Raw genomic sequence first — 21132 nt, 5'->3', positions numbered from 1 at the left:
GACCCTGGGCTGGTGACTCAGCCTTGGTCTGTTGGCTTTGTCCTTTGGGCCAGCGTCCCCTCTGGTGGGTCCTGTAGTCATGACCTTTGCCTTGACCACCTGCCTCCCACCCAGCCCCAGTTTCCCTATCTGAACCGTTTCCTAGGGGTCTCAGCACCTGGTGCATGCACAGGTGGGTGCTTGATGTGGTGGCTGGACTGGTGGTCACAGTTGACAGGAGTCCACACACCCTGCTGGCCTGACTACGCCTGTGGCTCAGTGTCATCTTGGGTTTGTTTTATACTTTTTTATCGAGAGAGAATTTATATACCATAAAACTCACACTTTTAAGCATATAGTTTAGCATTTTTCGTGTTGTCACAATGTACAATTGTCACCACTGATTTGAACAGAGCAGGTTCCTCCTTTCCGGGGGGGGGCTACCCCCCCCCCATGAGATTAACCCCTGACCCCTCACCTGGGCCTGCCACTCTGGGGGGAAGGGGCTTGGTCACCCTCCCCAACCTACACCATTCCCAGGCAGCCTGGTCTACTCTCGGGGCTCCAACCTCATCTGCGCCCTGATGACACCCACAGTCCTGTCTCTAGCAGGGCCACCTCTGAGATCCAGACTCAGGGTCCAGCTGCCCCTTGCAGACATCTCCATGCAGAGGGCTCATGGGCGTCTCCCACTCAACATGCTGCGCTGTGTTAGACCATCCCCCAAACCTGCTCCTGCCCATTCCCCACCTCAGCTGCAGCAGCTTCATCCTGTTACTTGCTCCAGTCAAAAGCCTTAGTCATTCCTGACTCCTTGCTGTTCTTCACTCCGCCTCCATAAGCATAGCCTGTCTGTCCTAACTTTAGATCTTTCCAGAATTCACAGACTTCTCTCTACTCCTGAGCACCCACCCACACCCCCACCCCATCCACCTCATTAGTGCCCACTTGGACCAGGCTGACCTCTTGCCCTGATCCTCAGCCCCTCGCAATCTGCCATCCCTGAAGCAGCCACCAGCGGGCGCCTATGAGTACCCAAGTCAGGTCTGGCCCCCTCTCTGCCCGCAACCCTCCAGGGCTCCCACCTTCCTCAGGGTAAAATCCGAAGACCTCTATTGCTGATCTGCACCCCATACCTGTCACCCTGAGTCCTCCTGGCACTCACCAGACTGTCCAGGCCCTTCTCTGCTCCCCACTGTGAGCCCTTGAGGGCAGGGGCCAGGTTTGTCCTGGTCATCACTTGCTTCCTCCCAGGCTGACACCTGATTGACACCCAGTGAATAAGTTTCCTGTTGCAGCTGAAACAGATCACTGCAAACTTGGTGTAAAACCACATGTTGATTCTCTGACAGTTCTGGAGTCTGGGGTCCGACCCCAGGTCTCATGGGGCTAAACATAGATGTGGATGGGCTGCCCTTCCATAGGCCCCATGGGAGAATCGTTTCCATTTCCAGGCGTTTCCAGCTTCTAGAGGTTCAGCGCCTGGCTCGTGGCCCCTCCTCCATCGTCACAGCCAGCAACACAGCCTCTTCCATCTCTCTGACTCTTACCCTCCTGCCTCCCTCTTATGAGGACCCGGTGATGACACTGGGCCCCCCAGGGAATCCAGGGTACCCCCCATCTCAGGGACCTTAACTCAGTCGTGTCTGCAAAGCCTGTTCCGGGATCAGGACGTGGACATCTTTGGGGGGGGGTGTGCATATCATATCTGCCAACCACCCTTATTGAACAGATAATCCTCAGCAGAAGCCACTTTCTGAGTCAGGATACCAGGGCTCAGAGAGGTCAGTGTTGGGCCTGAGGCCTCCCCTCGGGGGCCAGGGTTGGAGGGAATGGTCCTGAAGGAGAAAGATCGCTCGCCTTCTTACTGGGAGCTCCCTTCTGCAGGGTAAGCTCTCCCCTGGGGCTTTGGTGACTGGAGCCATGTCCTCGGTTGGCTTTTCAGGGCCAGCTCCGTCAAGAGGGCAGGGAGAACTGGCGCCATTGCTACAGCCAGGGTCCCCGACCACTGCCCACTGACCACAGTCCCCCAAGCCCAGGCCCTCCCCATGATACCACCCCAACCTTGCCCTTCTGGGTCACCTGATTTCTCTGTCTCAAGTGTCTCCTGGTTAAGCCCTGCTCCTTCCAGCAGAGGAAGACAGACAGCACTTTGTCAATTCAGAGTTACTCAGTCCTTTGCCACCAAGGGCCTGATGTTTTGGGGATAATTTTTGGGTCAGAGTTGGGGTGTTGTTATTCCCTGCTGTTCCCACCCAGGGGGTCACCCAGCGTCCAGTCCTGCATCTTGGCTCATCCTGTCTCAATGCCCCCGTGTCCCACGAGAGGTCGTTGCAACCCTCCTCAGGGACACAGGGTGCCGAGTGAAGTTGTAGGTGCCTGTGTCTGATGGGTGGAGCATGGTGACAGTGGGCTGGGTCTGCAGCCTGGGCTCCCTGCTGCCAATCTGAAGTTTCTCCCTTCTCTTCCTCAGGTTTGGCCCAGAAAAAGATGGCCCCGATGGAGGTGAGTGTCCTGTGGTCCCCACCCTGACCTGCCTCCTCCCAGAAGACAGATGAAGAAGTACCCACCCCTACCTGGGTCCTGCTTGGTGGCCTTGGGCAACTCACTGGATGTCTCTGGGCTCCAAGTACTGGCAAATGTCAGATGGGTGAAAATCCCATCCCACCTGCCAGCTTTTTGTTTCAGGGAGGGGTGCGGGTGGGGGAAGGATGAGGCCGGAGGACCCAGCCCTGGGCCAGTGAGAGCAGGAGGCCAGAGAGGGAGGCCGAGGGGTCCCGGAAAGGTGGGTGGGAAGCCCTGCGAGTGCGGGAGGCGGGGTGGGGGCGTGGTCCTTGAGGAGGCGTGGTCTTGCCAGGAGGGCGGTGCCTGATGCCCGAGGAGCAGCTCCTTTAGCATAGTATCCGCTGCCAACCCACGCAGGAGCACAGGGTCCCTTTCGTTCTCCACGCCCACTGTCTTCACCATCATTCGGCCATGTTCCTAGAGAGCTTTCCCTCATGATGGCTGCTCTCATGCGCACATGCCTCTGTGCCGCCTCATGGGCTCCCCTGCTGCCTGTCCGCCAGGCACAGGCAGGGTCAGCACTGCCCCTGGTTAGAGTTTCCCATCACTCCTGAATTTTCCAGGAGGAGCAGCCCAGCTGTGGCATGCCGGCACCTGTGATAGCAGGAGTCCTGCCTGGGCGACCCACGTTCCCTTGGAGCCAGGTCTCTTCCAGGATGCCAGCTGCCACGTGGGTCCTAAGAAGGGCTTTGTCCACCTGCCACAGGGCAGTAGAAGGGAGGCGGGCAGGCCCAGGTTCTCCGAGGGCAGTGGGGAGCCAGTGAGGGGTATGGAGCTGGGGCTGCAACAAACAATTTCTGAGGGGAGCCTGCCCCCTGGTGGCCAATGTGCTGCAGAACACGCGGGAGCCAAGCTGAAGAGCAATGGCAGGTGGGGGGCATTCCAGGACTGCCTGGAACCGATGTGGGGGCAGCACGGGTCAGGCTGGTGGCCAGGAGGGCTGTGTGGACTCTTTGAATGATGGCAGGTACACAGTGGTGCTTCCTAAATATCTGACAGGTGGGGCCACCAAAGGGGCACCCAGTTGTGTCTGCTGGCTGGCCTCAGACCCCTGCTCTGAGCTGGCATGTGTCCCTCCAGGCCCCCGTGGCCCCTTCCACCATCCTCCCCCTATGATGTCACATGAGGGCCAGTGGCTTCCACACACGTTTGCTGGGATGGCCATGTCATACCTGCCACAGCTGTCTTCTAGAGCTAGTAGGAGCTGGGCCTGCCCCCAGACCAGCAGGGCCTTGTCCCTTAGGGAGGGCATGCTGTTGGAAATCATTTCAGCCCAGAAGGTCTCACCATGGGCAACTCTGTCCATGAGAGACACTTCGTGACATTTAGGGACATCTGTGGTTGTCACATTGTGTGTGTGGGGGGGCTCCTTACATCGAGTGGATGGGGACCAGGATGCTGCTCAACCCCCATAGTGCCCAGGATGGCCCCACAGAGAACAGCCTGGCTCCATGTCAGCAATGCTGAGGGGAGACCCTGAAATTAGGGCTCTTCTTCCTCACACATGGGTGGCCAGGACTGCTGGCTTCCAGCTTTTCTTGAGGCGCTGGGGGTCCTGGTCTGGGTTTGGGCCCTAGTGATTGTGAGATATTATCCACAGGGTGTGCATGCCACCCACACAGCTTCCTGCCCCATGCACACCCCACGTGGCTCAGCTTTGGGCTGCAGCTGGTGACTAAGCCCCCCTTTCCCAAAGATTTCGAGAGCATTCTAGCCCTGGCAGCTCCTCCTGCTGACTTAATGCTTTTTGTTTCCTCTTCTCTAGGCCCCGGTAACGACTGGACAGCCAGGCCCTGGCCACGGGAGGAAGCTGGGCCATAGGGGTGTGGACGCATCCGGTGAAACCACTTACAAAAAGGTTCCTCCCCTGTCCTTAGCTGGCTGGGATGGGATAAAGAGGGGGCTCCCAGTGATTCCAAGGGCCCATCTGCCCCCGGTGCACGCACAGGGTCCACTGACGGTTGGGCATGTGCTGTGGCCCTGCTCTTGGCCCAGGCCCCTCCGTGTAGGACCCTCAGTCCTGGCAAGGTCCCAAAAGCCAGGCAGGAAGTACAGCCTTGGAAGTTGCTTGACCTTGGGCGAGCCCTCAGCTCCCAGTTCTGCGAGCTCATCTAGAGAGGGAGGAAATTGCAGCTCTCCTCCCCTCCCATTTCCTCAGAAAGTGAGGCTGAGATGAGGCAGTGATGGGAAGCTCTGAGCCAGGCCTGGCCCCTGCCGCCATTAGTCTCACCTGCCTCAGTTGCACTTCCTAATAGGACAGCTTTGCTGAGAGTGCATGCACTGTGATTCCCCCCTTTTGAAGCGTACAATTAGATAGTTTCTAGAGTATTCAGAGTTGCACAGCTATCACCATAGTCAAGTTTAGAATATTTCCATCTCCCCAAAAAGACACCCTGTCCCCATTAGCAGTCACCCCCATCCCCCACCCCCGCCCCTGACAACCACAAACCCACTTTCTGTCTCTGGACTTGCCTGTTCTGGACATTTCACATGAATGGAATTACATACTGTGTGGCCTTGTGTGTTTGGCTTTTCTCACTGAACATCATGTTTTCATGGTCTATCCACGTTGTAGTGAGTGTCAGCGCCTCCCTCCTTTTCATGGCTGAGTAATACTTCAATGTGTGGATGAACCGTGTTGTTTATCCGTCCACCCATGAATGGACATTTGGGTTGTTTCCATTTGGGGGTTATTAGGAATTGTGCTGCTGTGAATGTTCATGTACAAGTTTTTGTACGGACATGTGCTTTCATCTCTGAGACACATACCTAGCAGTGGAATTGCTGGGTCATATGGAAACTGTTTAACCACTTGAGGAACTGCCAGACTGTTTCCACAGCAGCTGCCCTATTTCCCATTCCCAGCAGCTGTGCGCAGAGAGTCCAGTTTCTCCCCGTCCACACCTGCACTTGCCTCTCCTTCTGATCACATATCCTAGTGGGTGTGAAGGGGTGTCTGTCTCACTGTGGGTTTGATTTGCATTTTCCTGATGGCTAATGGTGTGGAGCACCTTCTCCTGTGCTTGTTGGCCATTTGTGTGTCTGCTGGAAAAACATGTGTTCAGTCAGTGGCACCTTGAGGGAGTTGAGCTCAGAGGGCAGGACAGGTTCTCCCTTCGAGGAGGTTCAGGGGGAGAGGCAGCTGAGGCCATGTGACCCTTGCACAGCAGGATGGGCTTGCTCGGGAGCAAAAGCTAAATCCTGCCTTCTTTCCCTGCCACTTGCACCTGAGACAGGTGCTGGGGACCAGAATCAGGGACTTGAGGGCTGAGATGTCTTTCCTCAGTGTTACACACGCTGCTTAGAGTGCAGTGACAATACTGTAAACCATGCCGATAAGAAAAGTTCAGACAACGAATGCTTCTCAATTGTGGGCAGCCTTTGGGCTGCTCACATGAGTTAACTCACTGTCATCTCCATCCCCTGCTATGGGTGGGGAAACCAAGGTTCGAAGAGGCACTGTCTCTCCCTGGTCATGACAACACAAACCACCTAGAAAGTGTGTAGAAGAAGCCTAGGTCTATGGCAATGAAGTTTGGGTGTCACTCTGTAAATTGTGCCCCCTGCAAGAAAACCTTGATGGTGGATAGACCCTTGCTGAATCAGGACAGTTTTGAGGTGTTGGAATGTTCTAGAACTTTGATTGAAAACGGGCCTCAGGGCCGGCCGAGTGGCCTGTTGGATTGGGATTTGGCTTGGGATGCCAGCTCTGAGAGGTGGGGCCCCGGTTCGGATTCCACATTTGGGCCAGTGACGCTGCGCCCTCTACAGTTGAGATGGTGAACAGCAGCTCAACCTGGAGCTGGGCTGCCGTGGGTCGCTGGCAACTGCGTGGGCTGCAGGGGAGCTGCAGTGGGCTCCCGTAAGCTACCGTGAGCAGCCAGCAGCCAACATGAGCTGCCGAGAGCCACCGTGAGTGGCTGTTCAGTGGCCGGCGACCGATCTGTCTCACCCGGGAAGAGCACAATGATAATACCAACATGGGCCAGTGAGGCGACGTCCTCCACAATTAGACTGAAGAACAAAAGGACAGCGACTTGTCTGTTCCCCTTCCCCGATTCCCCAATAAAATCTTTAAAAAAACAAATAAATAAAAAATGGGCCTTAGGACCACATGAGACAGTGTTGGAGTCTCAGGCCACTTCCTTGCTGTGTGGTTGTGCAGGCTAAGTAACTGGCCTGAGGCCAGTGGGTCTGTGACAAGTGCTCCTTAGGTGCCCTGGGATCCAAGGGTGGGGCAAGGGCCAGCCAGGGGTCTTGATGCGGCTGCATTTCCCCGCAGACCACGTCTTCCACTCTGAAGGGGGCCATCCAGTTGGGCATAGGCTACACCGTGGGCAACCTGAGCTCTAAGCCGGAGCGCGATGTGCTCATGCAGGACTTCTATGTCGTGGAGAGCATCTTCTTCCCCAGGTAGGCCTGGCTCCTGCATCCCCGACAGCTCGCCCGACAGACACACGCTGTTGTCAAACAAAACAGCTTCCTATTCTCTGAGCTCCCTGTTCTACTGCAAATATCGATAGCACAAGCCCCTCCTGACATCTGCTTGGCTTTGAGGTCCAACTTGGGATCCATTAGGATATTAGCTTGCTGCTGAATCAGAGAGCCAATATTAAGTGTTTTTTGTTTTTTTTTTTAAATAGGGACATAAAAGATAGAAGTTTGTTCTCTCTCTCTCTCTCTCTCTCTCTCTCTCTCTCTCTCTCTCTCTCTCTGTGACACACACACACACACACACACACACACACACTCACACACTCACTCCCCCCACCCCCAGGGCTGGTCAGGTGGGCCCCAGGTTCCTTCTTGTTGCTCTGCCTTCTTCAGTATGCAGCTTTTCTAACCAGCAGTCCCAGGTGGCTACCCAAGCTCCTGCCATCATGTCTGCATTCCAACAGCAGGAATGGAGGAGAAGGGGAAGGGGAGCACATGCCCATTCCCTTTAAGGGCACGACCAGGAAATGACATACATTGTTTCTGCTTCACTCACAGCTCATTGGCTGAGCACAGTCACATAATCATACTTAGCTGCAAGAGAGGCTGGGCAGTGGTCTTATTCCAGGTGGCCATGTGCCCAGCCAATGCTGTGGACTCTGTTGCTAATGAAGTAAGGGAGAGTGGATACTGGGGACATCCTGAGGCTGGCCATAATGCTTGGTCCCATTGGGAGCCCCAGGTTGTCTTTTGGATTGGCACCTTAGGGAAGGCCATGGAGCTCGATAGCTAGAGGCACTGTTCTTCACAGACTTCCCTCCCTCCTTCCTCTGCAGTGAAGGCAGCAACCTTACCCCCGCCCACCACTTCCAAGACTTCAGGTTCAAGACCTATGCGCCTGTTGCCTTCCGCTACTTCCGGGAACTTTTTGGGATCCGGCCAGATGATTACTTGGTAAGTGTGTTAGTCAACTGTTACTGTGTAGTAAGTTAGCACGGACCGAGTGACTCAAAACACTACCTGGCTGTTACCTCACAGTTTCTGTGGGTCAAGAATCGGGTGCCGTTCAGCTGGGTTCTTTGCTCAGGGTTGTTTGTAATCAAGGGGTGGGTGGAGGCTGGGGTCTCACATAAGACTAGACTGGAGGTCTGCTGCCAAGCTCATGTCATCAGTTCCTTGCTGGCTGTGGGCTGGGTTTTCTGTTATTCCTATAAGGGAGAGAGGGAGCCTGCCAGCAAAGCAGACCTCACCCATCTCCTGTGAGCTCAGCACAGGACTCCCTGCCCACGCACCACCTACCTTCCAGTACTCGCTGTGCAACGAGCCGCTGATCGAGCTGTCCAACCCGGGCGCCAGTGGCTCCCTCTTCTACGTCACCAGCGACGACGAGTTCATCATCAAGACGGTGATGCACAAGGAGGCCGAGTTTCTGCAGAAGCTGCTGCCTGGCTACTACATGGTAGGGGGTGTGGGCTCCCGTAAGGTTTAGGGAGAGGCAGCAGAGCCCTGGGTTCCCCTCTAGCCCCTGTCTGCCTCCCCAGCCTCATGCCCCTATTCCCTCTAGCATGTGCAGCAGTTCCACTCTGCCCTCAGCTCTTGTCCACAAAGGGCTTCAAGGCCATGGCAGATGGGTTCCCAATATTCCCAGGGCACCACTCACGCTCTGGGTGGCCATGAGAAGCATTCCTGGGTTACTGAGCCTCACCCCCCCCCCCGGGGAGGCCTCAGGGGGTCTCCACACACTTGTGAGCCATTTAGGCCCTGGTGGCCATCCCAGAAGGGTGGGGGATGGGTCCCAGCCCCACATGTCTCCCTATCCCCTGCCCCACTGACACTCCTAATCTTGGGTACAGAAATCATGGCTCATGAACCGCAAGTCTCTGCGTCTGGTGACTCAGAGGCTCTGGGGGGAGGGTCCGGGTTGCCAGCTGGCGCTTCATAAAGGACCAGCTGCTCAGGTGTGACTCAGGACCTGAAGTGGCACGTGTCAGGCCCCTGGGCGGGGTGGGAGCGGGGGTCCTGGTACTCAGGTGGGCTGCGCCTGAGTCCTGACCTGGCGGGCGTGGGGACAGGTCCCTCCAGATGCTCTGCATAGGCTGTGACCATCTCCCCTTACAGTGTCCCACATCACTGTATTATCTTGGTGGGACTCCTGGCTCCCCTAGATCGGGGGTTGGCAAACTTTCTCCAAAGAGCCAGACAGTAAATGTTCGCAGCTTTTTGAGCCAACAGCCTGTCTCCATAGCTCAGCTCTGCCATTAGAACAGGGTGGGAGGGCCGAATGCCAATAAAACTTTATTTCTGGACACTGAAATGTGAATTTTATGTAATTTTCACATGTTACAAAACGCTATTTTTCCTGTTGTTGTTTTTTTCCCCCAACTCTTTCCCAATATAAAACCATTCTTGTGAGAAAGAGCAGCTGGAAGGATTTGGCCCTTGGACCATGTTTGCCAACCCCTACCCTGTACATACCTGGAGGCTGTGCCCCCCATGTCTCATCAGGGTGGGATGGGGAAGAGGGGACACCTGATCTGACCAGGTGGGAAACTGGACCTGGACACCTTGATGTTGTCCCATGCGGTTCTTTATCGAAAGGCCATCCTGCTGTGCCCGGCTCTGTGGCATCACCCTCCTGGAGCTTCTAGTTGGGTGGGGAGACGGAGAATTAAACTGGCTGGTATGACCTGTGTCAAGTTGGGATGCTGGGGAGGCATCTCTGGGGGATCTCAGTTGGGATCTCTGGCCTGAGATCTGAGGGGCAAGTGGTGGCCAGGTAGGGCCAGCCCCATGCTGAGCGGCTGTGGGGTGCAGGAGTGGCTCCCAGCACAGTGTGGCACCCCAGCTGCTATCTATCCACCCTTTCCCTTCTCCCCGCAGAACCTCAACCAGAACCCTCGGACGCTGCTGCCCAAGTTCTATGGGCTGTACTGCGTGCAGTCAGGGGGCAAGAACATCCGCGTGGTGGTCATGAACAACATTCTGCCGCGCGTGGTCAAGATGCACCTCAAGTTCGACCTCAAAGGCTCCACATACAAGCGGCGGGCCAGCAAGAAGGAGAGGGAGAAGAGCATCCCCACCTACAAGGATCTGGACTTCATCCAAGACATGCCCGAGGGTCTCCTGCTCGATGCTGATACCTTCTCTGCACTTGTCAAGACGCTGCAGCGGGACTGCCTGGTGAGCCTGTGTCCCTGACCCCACCCTGCAGAGGAGGAGCCCAGGGCCAAAGAGGCTCCCTTGCCCTGGTGGTGCAGGTGGTTAAGGGTGGAGACGCCCCCATGTGGCCTTGAGCATTGCTCCCCGCTCTGAGCCTCTGGGATGCTGGTGAAAGCTAGCGCAGCGTGAGCTTTTCACTAGGCTCCCTTCTGTACCCGCCCATCCCCATGCCCTGAAGCAGCTCCTACGTTCTCATGGCCCTTAACCTAAAGGGTGCTCCAAATCCCGACCTATTCCACTGTGTAGCACACACTGGTTCCTTCTGGCCCTCTTCCACAGTTAGGTGCTTTTTAGGGAAGAAGAATGCCCTGCCGGACTCTTCATGAGGCCTTACAACCTCAGTGCACCCCTCCCAGCCTGGAAAGTCAGGCCACTCACCTCTCTAGAGATGAGGACACAGAGGCCCGGTGAGGGGCCCCGCCTGTCAGCGCCAGGCTGGGCCCTGTGTGGTCCTCTGCTGTGCATCCCCGGCCCCTCAGCCCACTGCCTCCAGCTCCCAGACCCCTTTGAAAACTTGACACAAAGTCACCAGAAAATTGCCCAGATGTCTCAAGGCTTTGCAGCTTCTGGGAGTCCATCCCCTGAGTCTAGGTGTCCGCGTGCCTGGATTTCACCTTGGGGCCTAGAGCAGGTGTCACGTCTACAGCACCCAGGCTCCTCAACTGGTGCCAGGGCAGTGGGAGTGCAGAGCTGCCTGCTGTGTCTCTGGCCATTGCCAGCTCTGCCTCCATCTATCCCCCGCATGGCCTAACTTCTGCCCCTTGGTATTCTGCTCTGTGAAATGGAGATGGGGATAAGATCTCCCTGCATGACAGGGAACTGAGTGGACATAGACGCAGAGTGTGCAGCTTGGGGTCACCACCAGGATCAGGGGCAGGGAGACGGGGCGGCATGTGTCCTCCTGACCTCTCCCCAACACCTGGCAGGTGCTGGAGAGCTTCAAGATCATGGACTACAGCCTACTCCTGGGCGTGCACAACATCGACCAGCAGGAGCGCGAGCGGCAGGCCGAGGGCGCCCAGAGCACGGCAGATGAGAAGCGGCCGCTGGGCCAGAAGGCACTCTACTCCACAGCCATGGAATCCATCCAGGGCGGGGCTGCGCGCGGGGAGGCCATTGAGACGGATGACACGTAGGTGGGGGAGCTTCCAGTTCCTGTCTCTGCCCACACTCTCTTGCCGGACGTGAACATGGGCAGGATGAGTTGGCATGGAAGGCAAGAAATGACAAAGCAAGGGAGGCCAGAAGCCTGAATGTAGCCAGTTTCTGGCTTGTCCACAGGGACAGCAGTGTTTGCCAGGCCCTGTGAGGAGCAGACAGATGACACACAGCTACAGCCTGGGTGTTTTGACCGCCTGTTGTGGAGTAATCAGTCAGTGGATTGAGGCCACGTGGGAAACACAGATCTCCCCTTTCTCCTACTGGACCCCACTGTATGAGCACAACTAGACAGGTGTTGAGAGACGGCACAGGAGAAGGTGGAGACAACTGGGGATGAGGGAGCTCCTTTATAGCAAGATACTTAACCCAGAACCCACCAACGAGCAGGATTGAGAGCGTTGCTTCCCCAAAGATAAGTGGCAGCCACACCAAATGACAAGGTCTTAAGAGTTTAGAGAGAAGTGTGTACCTGACTGCACCCATTCAGCCTCATGCACCCAACTTGGTCCTGCCTTGGGGTCTCGGGGTTTAGTCGGGGAGACAGACTTACGGCATGTCCCCCTTGTTGGCACTGGGGACACTGGGGCCGGCAGTCTCTGGGAAGGTCTGTCCTGGGCACTGTGCTGAGCAGCACCCCTGGCCCCCACCCACTTGATACCAGGAGGACCCCAGTGTGACAACCACAGATGTCTCCCGATATGTCCCAGTGTCCCATGGGGAATGAGTCACTCCAGGTAAGAACCACTGCTGTAGACGGGTCAAGATTGCCCCTCGTCACCATGCACTGACCATACCAGGAATCGACTGGACTCTCCACTTCCGTTACCCTGTTATGTCCTTACATGGGCCCTAGAGGAGGAGGGTGCTGTCCCTCCAGCTTCAACTAGGGAAAAAAGCTCAGAGGTGGGGTGGAGACAGCTGTCCTGAGTGCACAGCCAGCTGGTGATGGGGCTAAGACTTGACCCCAGCCTCGCCGCTGCACTAGGTCACCAGGTATGGAGGACAGAGGAGGAACCAGGTACAGGACTGTGACTGAGGCGAGGTGGGGTGTGGGGGGAATGGCATGTACAAAGGCCCTGCACAGCTAGCCCTGACCTCAGACCATCCTGGCATTTGTAGGGTCTGCACAGGGCCCGGCGGGATGGCAGGGTGCACAGGTGAGCTCAGCAGTGCATGGAGTGCAGGGAGTAGAGCCTGGGCCTGGTGGGTCTGGGGTCATGGTGGCTTTGGGACAGCTGCTGCATCGTGTGACTTCACTAACCACTTGGGCTGGGCACGTGCAGGTCTGGGGCTGTGTGAGGTGATCAACCCCCCAGATTGTACCCAAGAGCCTTGGAGGCCCTGCCTTTCCGGAAGTGTGCGTGTGCATATGTTTGGATGCGTGTGCAAGTGTGTATGCATGTGCGTGCATGAGTGCACTGTGAATGTGCCTGTGTGTGTGCGCGTGTGTATGTGTGTGTGCGCAAGTTGCATGTGTGCATGTGACTGTGCCGTGTGTGCATGTGTGTGCACCTGGGTCTCATAGCGGGACCCCTTGGAAGCCTTGGGCCTCCCACTTTGAGTTTGTGAGCTGGCTGGGAGAGCTGCTGGGTCCCACACCAGGATGGGGTTCGCAGGTGCTGGGACCCCCTCTGAAGGCCCAGCCAAGCTGCCACTTACTGGGCACATGCGGACTCTCAAGCCCAAGGTCCTTCCATCCTGCCTGCTCTTTCTTCCATCCCTGACTCCCAGCCGCCTCCAGCCCAGGCCCCTAGCAGACCAGGCCAGTTCCTGTGCCCCTGTTAGCTGTGGGGGTGCTGACAACATTCTGGGCCTCTCTCCCCAGGATGGGTGGGATCCCTGCGGTGAACGGCCGAGGGGAGCGTCTGCTGCTGCATATTGGGATCATTGACATCCTGCAGTCCTACAGGTGGGTGCTTGGCCCCCAGGCTCACTCACAGAAGCTGGGCGCTGTGCCTTCCGGAAGGCCCCTGCTTGGCCGCCCTCCTCCCAAGCCTTCCTGAAGCGGGGCATTTGGCCCCAGACGCAGCGATTCCACCTCCAGGATTCATCCTAGGGACTCAGTGATGTCGGAGGCAGGTCAAAGCTGGCACGAGGCATGGGGCTGGGTAGAGCGTTGCCAGCCGATGATCTACCTAGCCTTTCCTATAGAGCACCTACTGTGTGCCAAGTGCTGGTCTAACAAGAGCAAGACAGAAGTGCCACTTGTCTGTGAAGTGTGTGTCTCTGAAAAGTTCCTACAACAGGAAGAAATACTTGCGGCCAGTGCCACATGTCATGTGGCCTCGAGCGTGGACACGCCTGTGGCAGAGCCTGAAGGACAGGCACCTGAGGTTTATCCAGAGCTTAAAGTAGGGGTGAGAGGCAACACTGTTGTCTATGCCTTATCCTCTGTGAGACTTCCTCTGTGAGACTTCTGCAGTGAATACTTTTTAATTGTCGATAGTTTTTCATTATAAGAGTAACATATTCATTACACATAATCCAAATACCACAGAGGGCAGGTTACAGAGGGCAGGTTGTGGACGTGGCAGTCCCCATTTCCCATCCACACCCCCACACCACTCCCAAAACCTGCTTGGTGTTGGGTGATTTCTTGATTTCTTTATGTGTTTTTCTCTCTCTCTTTTTTTTTTTAAAGAGTTTATTGGGGAGTTAGGGGGAGGGGAACAGACAGGTAGACAAATTGCTGTTTTTGTTTCAGTCTTCAGTCCTTCTAGTTGTAGAGGACGTTGCTTCACTGGCCCATGTTGGTATTATCATTGCACTCTTCCCAGGTGAGGCAGATCAGTCGCCAGTCACTGGAAGGCCGCTCACAGGCGGCTCGTGGCAGCTCACGCCAGCTGCCGGCCACTCACAGTAGCTCACGGCAGCCCACTGCAGCTCCACTGCAGTCTACGCCGTCGCCGGCGACTCATGGTAGCCCAGCTCCAGGTCGAGCTGTTGTTCACCATCTTAGCTGTAGAGGGCGAGAGTCACTGGCCCTCAATGTGGGATCCGAACCGCAGCCCTGCTGCTCAGAGCTGGCGCTCCCAAGCGAGCTCTTAACCAGCTGAGCCACTCGGTCAGCCCTTTTTCTCTCTTTTTAAAAAAATTTTATTGGGGAACAGCCATGGTCATTGGTTACACATCGCTTTCATGCTACAGTGGCATAGGTGACCCTTTTTTAAGGAGGGAGCAGCTCACAGTGGCCCATGCAGGGATCAAACTGGCAACCTTGGTGCTATCAGCACCACGCGCCAACCAACTGAGCTAACTGGTCACCCCGTTTTTCTCTTTTTGTAAATACAGCAGGTCCTTGTACAAGTCATTTTGTTCAAGGTTGCTTAGTTATAATGTTGCTGAGATGCCTAGGAACATAACTCTAGTTTGTATCAGTTAGCCTCTGGTGAAGTTGGTTTCATTATACATCATTTCCCTTAAAGCTGCAAAACCTGCCCAGAATAAGTGAGGACTTACGTATAAAAACAGGCTCCTGCGCTCATTGACATTTCACGGCCTGGTTTTTTCCCACCTGGAGGCTGACCCCCTCCTCTCCTGCAGGGATCTCCCTGTCAGTTTGGAGCAGTTAGGCAGCTTTCCAAGTAACCAGCCATAGTCAGCCCAAGCCCCAGATAGGGCTGAGGGGGCAGGTGGCACATGGCAGGCAGTCAAGTAGGGGTAGGAGTGTTGTAAGGGGTTTTGTGCCAAAGAGAGGATCCTGTCTTCTGAAGACCAGGGGTGGGGCATCTAGGAAGGCTTCTTGGGGGAGGCAACATTATTGCTAGCCCAGGTGTGGTGTGGGGGCCTTGCTGGGAGCCACAGTACAGGGCACTAACTCCAGCAGAGAGGACCCAGGGTCAGCTTAGTCCAGGAAGAGGGAGGAAGGGCAGGCTCTGGGGACACTGGCTGTCTGTCCTCCAGGGTCTTTTCACTTTCTCCCTCAGGACAGCGGTGGTGGGAGGCGCCAGCAGGCAGGGAGTGGGGCAAGGGGAGACAGAAAAGGGTGTGGGGGGGGCCCTGGCTAATGCAACAGGCAGCCTAGTTCCTCTAGACCAGGGCTTCTCCCCCTGCTCGGTCCCAGGAGCACCTTCAGTCATGATGACCACAAATGTCCCCTGGGGACAAGATTGCTCTGGTAGAGAGTCCCTGGACCCGAAGGTTTGACTAACGTTCTGGGTGTTTTCTCTCTGCAGGTTCATCAAGAAGCTGGAACACACCTGGAAGGCTCTTGTCCACGATGGGGTGAGTGTTATTCATTCAGTCAGTCATTCATTCATTTCATCTGTCAGGTCACAAATGTAGTGATCATCTCCCCAGGCCAGGCACAGGTGCTAAAGAACCAAGAGACATGTCCTCCCTTCCTGGAGTTGCTGTCTAACGGGGGTATCCCTGTGACCAGACAGTCACAGGCCAAGGGGCCGGGGGGTCTGAGCCATCGTGAGAGGTACAGGAAGGCTTCCTGGAGGAGGGTACCCCCAAGCTGAGTTGGAAGGCTTCCCAAGGACAGTCTGACTGGGAAAGTCAGGGGCCAGCAAGGCAAAGAAAAACCTGGAAACATGCACTGTGGAGGGGGTCTTGGCCAGGAGGCAGCACCGCGCAGCTCTGACCCCTGCTGCCACGCAGGCGTATGGCCCGCCTCAGTGGGATGTCTTAATCAAGGAAAGCTTGCAGTGCACTTTTTTCTGAGTGCTGCCAACACATAAACACTGGCAGTGGATTATTTCTAAATGTAACAAGACTTTGAGGGCCAACCACTGGGGACCAAATAGAGCCCTCCTGAGGGCTCCAGGCAGCCCCTGCACCCCTGGTCCTGCTGTACCAACAGCCAGCCTGGCAGGTGCCTCCTCTCACGGCCTGCCTTCAGACCAGTTCTTACTAAAGTGCTAAGGCTGTCCATGTGCCTACAGTCTGTAAAATCCAAGATCCCAACAATCCCCCACAGCCTCAGAGTATTTGGGGGGTCCAGGTGGAAGTATCTAGAATGTGCATGGAGAAGGTCCAGGTGGTGGTCAGCTGGCAGGAGGCTCTTTCGCAGTATTATAAACCCAAGGATTTGGGTCAGCCCAAGGGGGCCCCAAAAGTTAACCAAAGTAACCATCCAGCTGTGAACAACCCAACAGGGTAGGTAGTCCTGTGGTGTTGGGGTCCTGCTGTGTGTCACTGCACACCCTCTGGCGTTGCCCTCACGCCTGACCCAGGTGGCTGGCCCCACCTCACACTTCAACCAGAGGAGCATGGGGTGTCTCCCTTTCCTCCAAGAGCAGAGAGACTTACCGTCTTGCCTTGCACTCCACTGGCCAGAATATGGTCACATGGCCACACCTCAGCACAGGAAAGGATGGGAAACGGAGTTTTCATTCTGGGAGTCTGCGTGTCTAGACAGGTTCTGTGATATTACAGCAGGGGGAGGACACTGGGCAGTGTCTGGGGATGTCTGTGGTTGTCACACTGGGAGTGCGCCTGGCATCAAGTGGGTGGGGTCCAGGAATGCTTCTCAACACCCCACAGTGCCCAGGATGGTCCTCCACAGAGTGATCCAGCCTCAGTGTCCATCGTGCCAAGGTGGGAGAACCATACCATAGAAGGTGTGGAGACTATAACCTGGGAAGCAACAAGGAGTTTCTACCCAACATCTATTGAGCACCATTTGTGTGCTGAGCTCCCTTCCTTATGTAAATCCTGATACGCGTAGTGATATCCAGTCTCCCTGTTGCACAGATAAGGAAACAACCTCCACGAGGGGCAGTGCACTGCCCAGGGTCGCCTTGACGGTGAGCGCTGGGACAGTCGGGTCTGCCTAGCACTGAGTAACACCAGCTTCCACTTGTCACAGTTGATCAGGTCTGCCCTTGGAGTGGGCATGGCTGTATACCAATAAAACTTTACTTACAAAACAGGTGTTGGGCCGTGCTCTGCCAACCCCGGCTTTACAGAATTACTCTGGTTCCTTTATTTTGATATTTATTTACTTCTTTGAGTAGCTGTTTTATTCACATGGCTCAAAAAATGAAAAATACAGATGGGTTTATAATGTAAAAGTCTCCCTCCTGCCCCCCTCCATGCTACCGTTACCTGATCCTTGGGTCCCCTCCAGTAAGCCCCATGCCGTGGCCCCATCTCCCCCTCCACAGAGATGGTGGCATCCCGCCCCCACAGCAGTCTGTCCTGGGCTGTCCTGTGGGACATGGGGAGTGACAGCGCTCATGCCCCTGCTTGCCCTCGGGCCCCCACTTCTCTTCATAGGACACCGTCTCCGTCCATCGACCCAGCTTCTACGCTGAGCGCTTCTTTAAGTTCATGAGCAACACGGTCTTTCGGAAGAACTCCTGTGAGTTGCCCTGGCCCTTTGGATGGGAGGGACCCAGGATGTGGAGAGAGGAGGGTGGGGTGGCTGAGAGCAGGGTAAACCCCTGCAGGGTAGGTGCCTTGTCCTGGTGCCTTGTCCTGCCACTTGGTCAGCCTTGGGCCTCGGTCAGTGACTTGGTCCTGAGAACAGGGTAGTAGTCAGGCAGTTGCCCTCACAAGACAGCACAGGGCCTGGTGCCTGCTGTCCCAGTTTGAGTCCTGGCTCCACCTTGTCCTGCCTATGTGACTGAGCCAGTGGCAGTCAAGGGCCTCAGTTTCCCTATCTGTACAGAACTGTGAGGGTGATATGTTTTTACACACGTGACAGGTGGGCTTGGCCCAGCGCCGGCATTCAGTGGGGCTACCACAGCCTCGTGCCATCACCAAGGACACCTGGCCTTGGTGGGCACCAAGGTGGCTAGTCATTGGCCTAACAGGGCATTGTCAGAGCACGGTGAACAGTGGTGGTCCCCACCCTGTCTCAGGTGGGTGGTCTCAGAAGGTCCCATATCTGAGCTGTGCTTGGCCTTGAGAGTCATGGACCCTGGTGCACACCCCAGGCCGGGATCCCACGTGCCACTAAAAGGGTCTTTCTCCCCACATGTCTTATCTGTCATCTGCTCCCCTGTCCCCCTGCCCCTGAAAGTCAAAGTGCTTGTTGGCCTTGGTATCTATGTCCCCAGCGTCCAGCCTGGGGCCTGGCACACAGTAGGAGCTCAGTAAGTACCTGTGTGCACCTTACTCCCCAGGCCTCAATCCCCATGGGACGCTCCACACGTAGGGCCTCTTTCCCAGCCCGGGCCAGGTCTTTGTGGGCCGCAAGCCAGTCCTGGTTGCCTAGCACTGGCTTGTAGAGTCAAGACTGCTCCATATTCTGTGACATCTAGTCAGTAGCTTGAGATCAACTGTGGCGGGAGCATTTACACCATGAAACTCGGCAAACACCACAATCCAGCTGTCTCCAGAGAGCTGGTTGGTAACTTACCAGCACACCACTTCCTGGAACCTTTTTGAGGTGTCATTCCTACTGGTCCAGAGGATTTTGCTGGCCTTGGGGGACTGGATGGCTGTGCACAGGGAAAACTGAGCACCTACTGTGTGCCAGGAGCAGTGCTGGCCATCCTGAGGCAGAGGTCACAAGGAGTAAGGATAAGATGGCAGTGGGTGCTGATGGACCAGGCCTGGTGCGGAGGGCGTTACGGGTTCACCTGCCTCACTTGACCCTGTTACTGCAGACAAGGACCCTGGGGCCCTTGGTGTTGAGCCCCGCACTGCCCAATGCCTTTTATTTCCTTTCTGAATGTCGGGCCACAGTTGGGGTGGGTTATGACAAAGGGGATGAGACCCCAAAGTGCTCAATAAACATTGGCAGCTGCTGATTCAGTTGCTGTTTCGGGAGGGCCCAAGGTGGGGGTGCTAAGTTCCAACTCGGTTGGTGGGCAGAGCCAAGTGAAATGCATTGCTGGGCTTTCTCTGGGAAGGACGTTGCTTTTTCCCAGGCTTGAGGGGCAGGCTGGATGAAGGCGGCAGACCTCTTGGTGCCCACCACACTTTTGTGCAAAAGAGGGAGGGGGGTCTGTGGGACCCTGCCTTGGTGTTGCTGCCCCAAGCACACCAGCTGCCCTCCCTTCACAGCCCTGAAGTCATCACCGTCCAAGAAGGGCCGCGGTGCCTTGCTGGCCGTTAAGCCCCTGGGGCCCACAGCTGCCTTCTCAGCCAGCCAGATCCCCAGTGAGCGGGAGGACACGCAGTATGACCTGCGGGGGGCCCGTAGCTACCCCACGCTGGAGGATGAAGGTGACCAGGTGGTGGGAGTGGGTGCATTTGTGACAGGACAGATGAAGGGGCCGCTGGGGAACGATGTCATCCCTGGGGGTTTGGAGGGGCACAGGGAGCAACAGCAGCAACACAGTGCAAGGAAGGGACCCCCTGAAGCTGGGCCAAGTCTGGATGGGAGGGTCCTAAGTCACAGTCCACCTCCTTCCAGTCCAAGATTTGCAGCCCCCTGGGGAGTGGGGAGCCCCTGGGACTGGGCCTCAGGAAGAGCTGCAGGGAGAGCTGATAGAAGGTGCCATCCAGGGAGGTGACAGCCTCCCTTCACATCACCAGAGGTGCACAGAGACCTAGAGGGATGAACCACTTGATGAGGTTGGGCCAGATGTTCTGGAAGGTCCCACCCAGCCACCAGGATCAAAGATTACAGGCAGGGAGGGGCTGGGGGAATAGTATCAAGGAAGGGAAACACTGCATGTACAAAGGTCCTGGGGCAGGGCTGTGCCTGGCATGTTGGAGGAACATCAAGGAGGAGTCCCTTGTGGCTGGAACAGAGTGAGCAAGGGTGAGAGAGAGGAGGTGAGGGCAAGGAGGTGACGGCAGGTCAGGCATGACCGCTGGGAGACTTTGGATTTTAGCTTGAGAGCAGCAAGAAGCTAATGGAATGCCATGTTGTGGGGAGAAGAGTGTGGGTGTCCGGTGGGAACTGTAGTAGAGCCCAGAGGCCTTCAGGGCAGCCCTGGGGCCTAGCTCCAGAAGGTGCCCACTGCCTCATCCCCACAGGCCGGCCCGACCTCCTGCCCTGCACACCACCTTCTTTTGAGGAGGCCACCACTGCCTCCATCGCCACAACCCTGTCCTCCACATCCCTCTCCATCCCAGAGCGGTCCCCTTCTGAAACATCAGAGCAGCCACGTTACAGGTGAGCAGAAGGGGGCATCTCCCTTCTGAGGCTCCGGTGGGTCTGCATCCCTGGGAGGCGGGGCCTGGACGGGGTCAGGCAGGGAGACCTGCCCTACCTGTTCCACCTGTTCGTCTTCTCTCTTCAGGCGGCGCACACAATCCTCCGGACAGGATGGCCGGTGAGATGAGACTCCAGCCCCCTCCCCTCCTGTGTTCTCTCCTATCCCCACAGTCTTCCCCAGCTCCTCCCCTGCACAGCCCCTATCTCCCCCTACCCTTCCTTCCATTCCCCCCTGCACAGCTCCACCTCCGCAATTCCACCCAGAGCCCCTCTTTCCTCGGAACAGATTTAAGTTGACGATTGATTGTCAGGCTCTAGAACTGCATAGCATCTTGAGTCACTTTGTGTTTCTCTTCCACCTGGGGACCCAGAAGACACCCCCTTTCCAACGTCTGGTGATCCTTGTTTTTTCTTTTTTAAGAGATACAAAAGGAAACATGTGAAATGCTTGCCCCTGCTCTAGGTGGGTCCCCTTCCTGGGAGCACCTCCTGGATGGGGCTTTCTCTCTTTCTGGAGATATTTTATGAATATACGAGCAAACACACTCAGGCCTGTTTCTCCTTTTTGTTTTGTTTTGTTTTGTTTTTGAAGATTTTATTGGGGAATCGGGGAAGGGGAACAGACAAGTTGCTGTCCTTTTGTTCTTCAGTCTAGTTGTGGAAGACATCGCTTCACTGCTCACGCAGTTGCGGGCGACTCACGGCAGCCC

General features: G+C 56.1%; 1 protein-coding gene across 10 annotated transcripts in view; it reads left to right on the top strand.

Annotated features, from left to right (window-relative positions):
* The window catches only part of PIP5K1C (phosphatidylinositol-4-phosphate 5-kinase type 1 gamma), a 54665-nt gene that overhangs the window by 22553 nt on the left and 10980 nt on the right, over positions 1–21132 (top strand). For 9 of the 10 annotated variants that reach the window (XR_002125243.1, XR_002125244.1, XR_002125242.1 and 6 more), the window contains exons 2-14: positions 2453–2484; positions 4310–4402; positions 6827–6957; positions 7815–7932; positions 8285–8437; positions 9859–10158; positions 11124–11329; positions 13184–13267; positions 15534–15582; positions 17584–17668; positions 19321–19482; positions 20242–20380; positions 20508–20540. Coding sequence is in view for 7 of the 10 variants with exons in the window: in XM_019653431.1 (XP_019508976.1) it covers positions 2453–2484; positions 4310–4402; positions 6827–6957; positions 7815–7932; positions 8285–8437; positions 9859–10158; positions 11124–11329; positions 13184–13267; positions 15534–15582; positions 17584–17668; positions 19321–19482; positions 20242–20380; positions 20508–20540 (1585 nt within the window). In the remaining 3 variants the exon portion in view is untranslated. The remainder of the gene's footprint in view (positions 1–2452; positions 2485–4309; positions 4403–6826; positions 6958–7814; positions 7933–8284; positions 8438–9858; positions 10159–11123; positions 11330–13183; positions 13268–15533; positions 15583–17583; positions 17669–19320; positions 19483–20241; positions 20381–20507; positions 20541–21132) is intronic. The other variant, XM_019653426.1, reaches the window with a different exon arrangement.

Source organism: Hipposideros armiger, unplaced genomic scaffold (assembly GCF_001890085.2).
Source record: "Hipposideros armiger isolate ML-2016 unplaced genomic scaffold, ASM189008v1 scaffold_202, whole genome shotgun sequence".
In the NCBI taxonomy this organism is placed as follows: domain Eukaryota; kingdom Metazoa; phylum Chordata; class Mammalia; order Chiroptera; family Hipposideridae; genus Hipposideros; species Hipposideros armiger.
The sequence above is the reverse complement of the archived record's forward strand: the minus strand, read 5'-3'. Positions and strand labels throughout refer to the sequence as shown.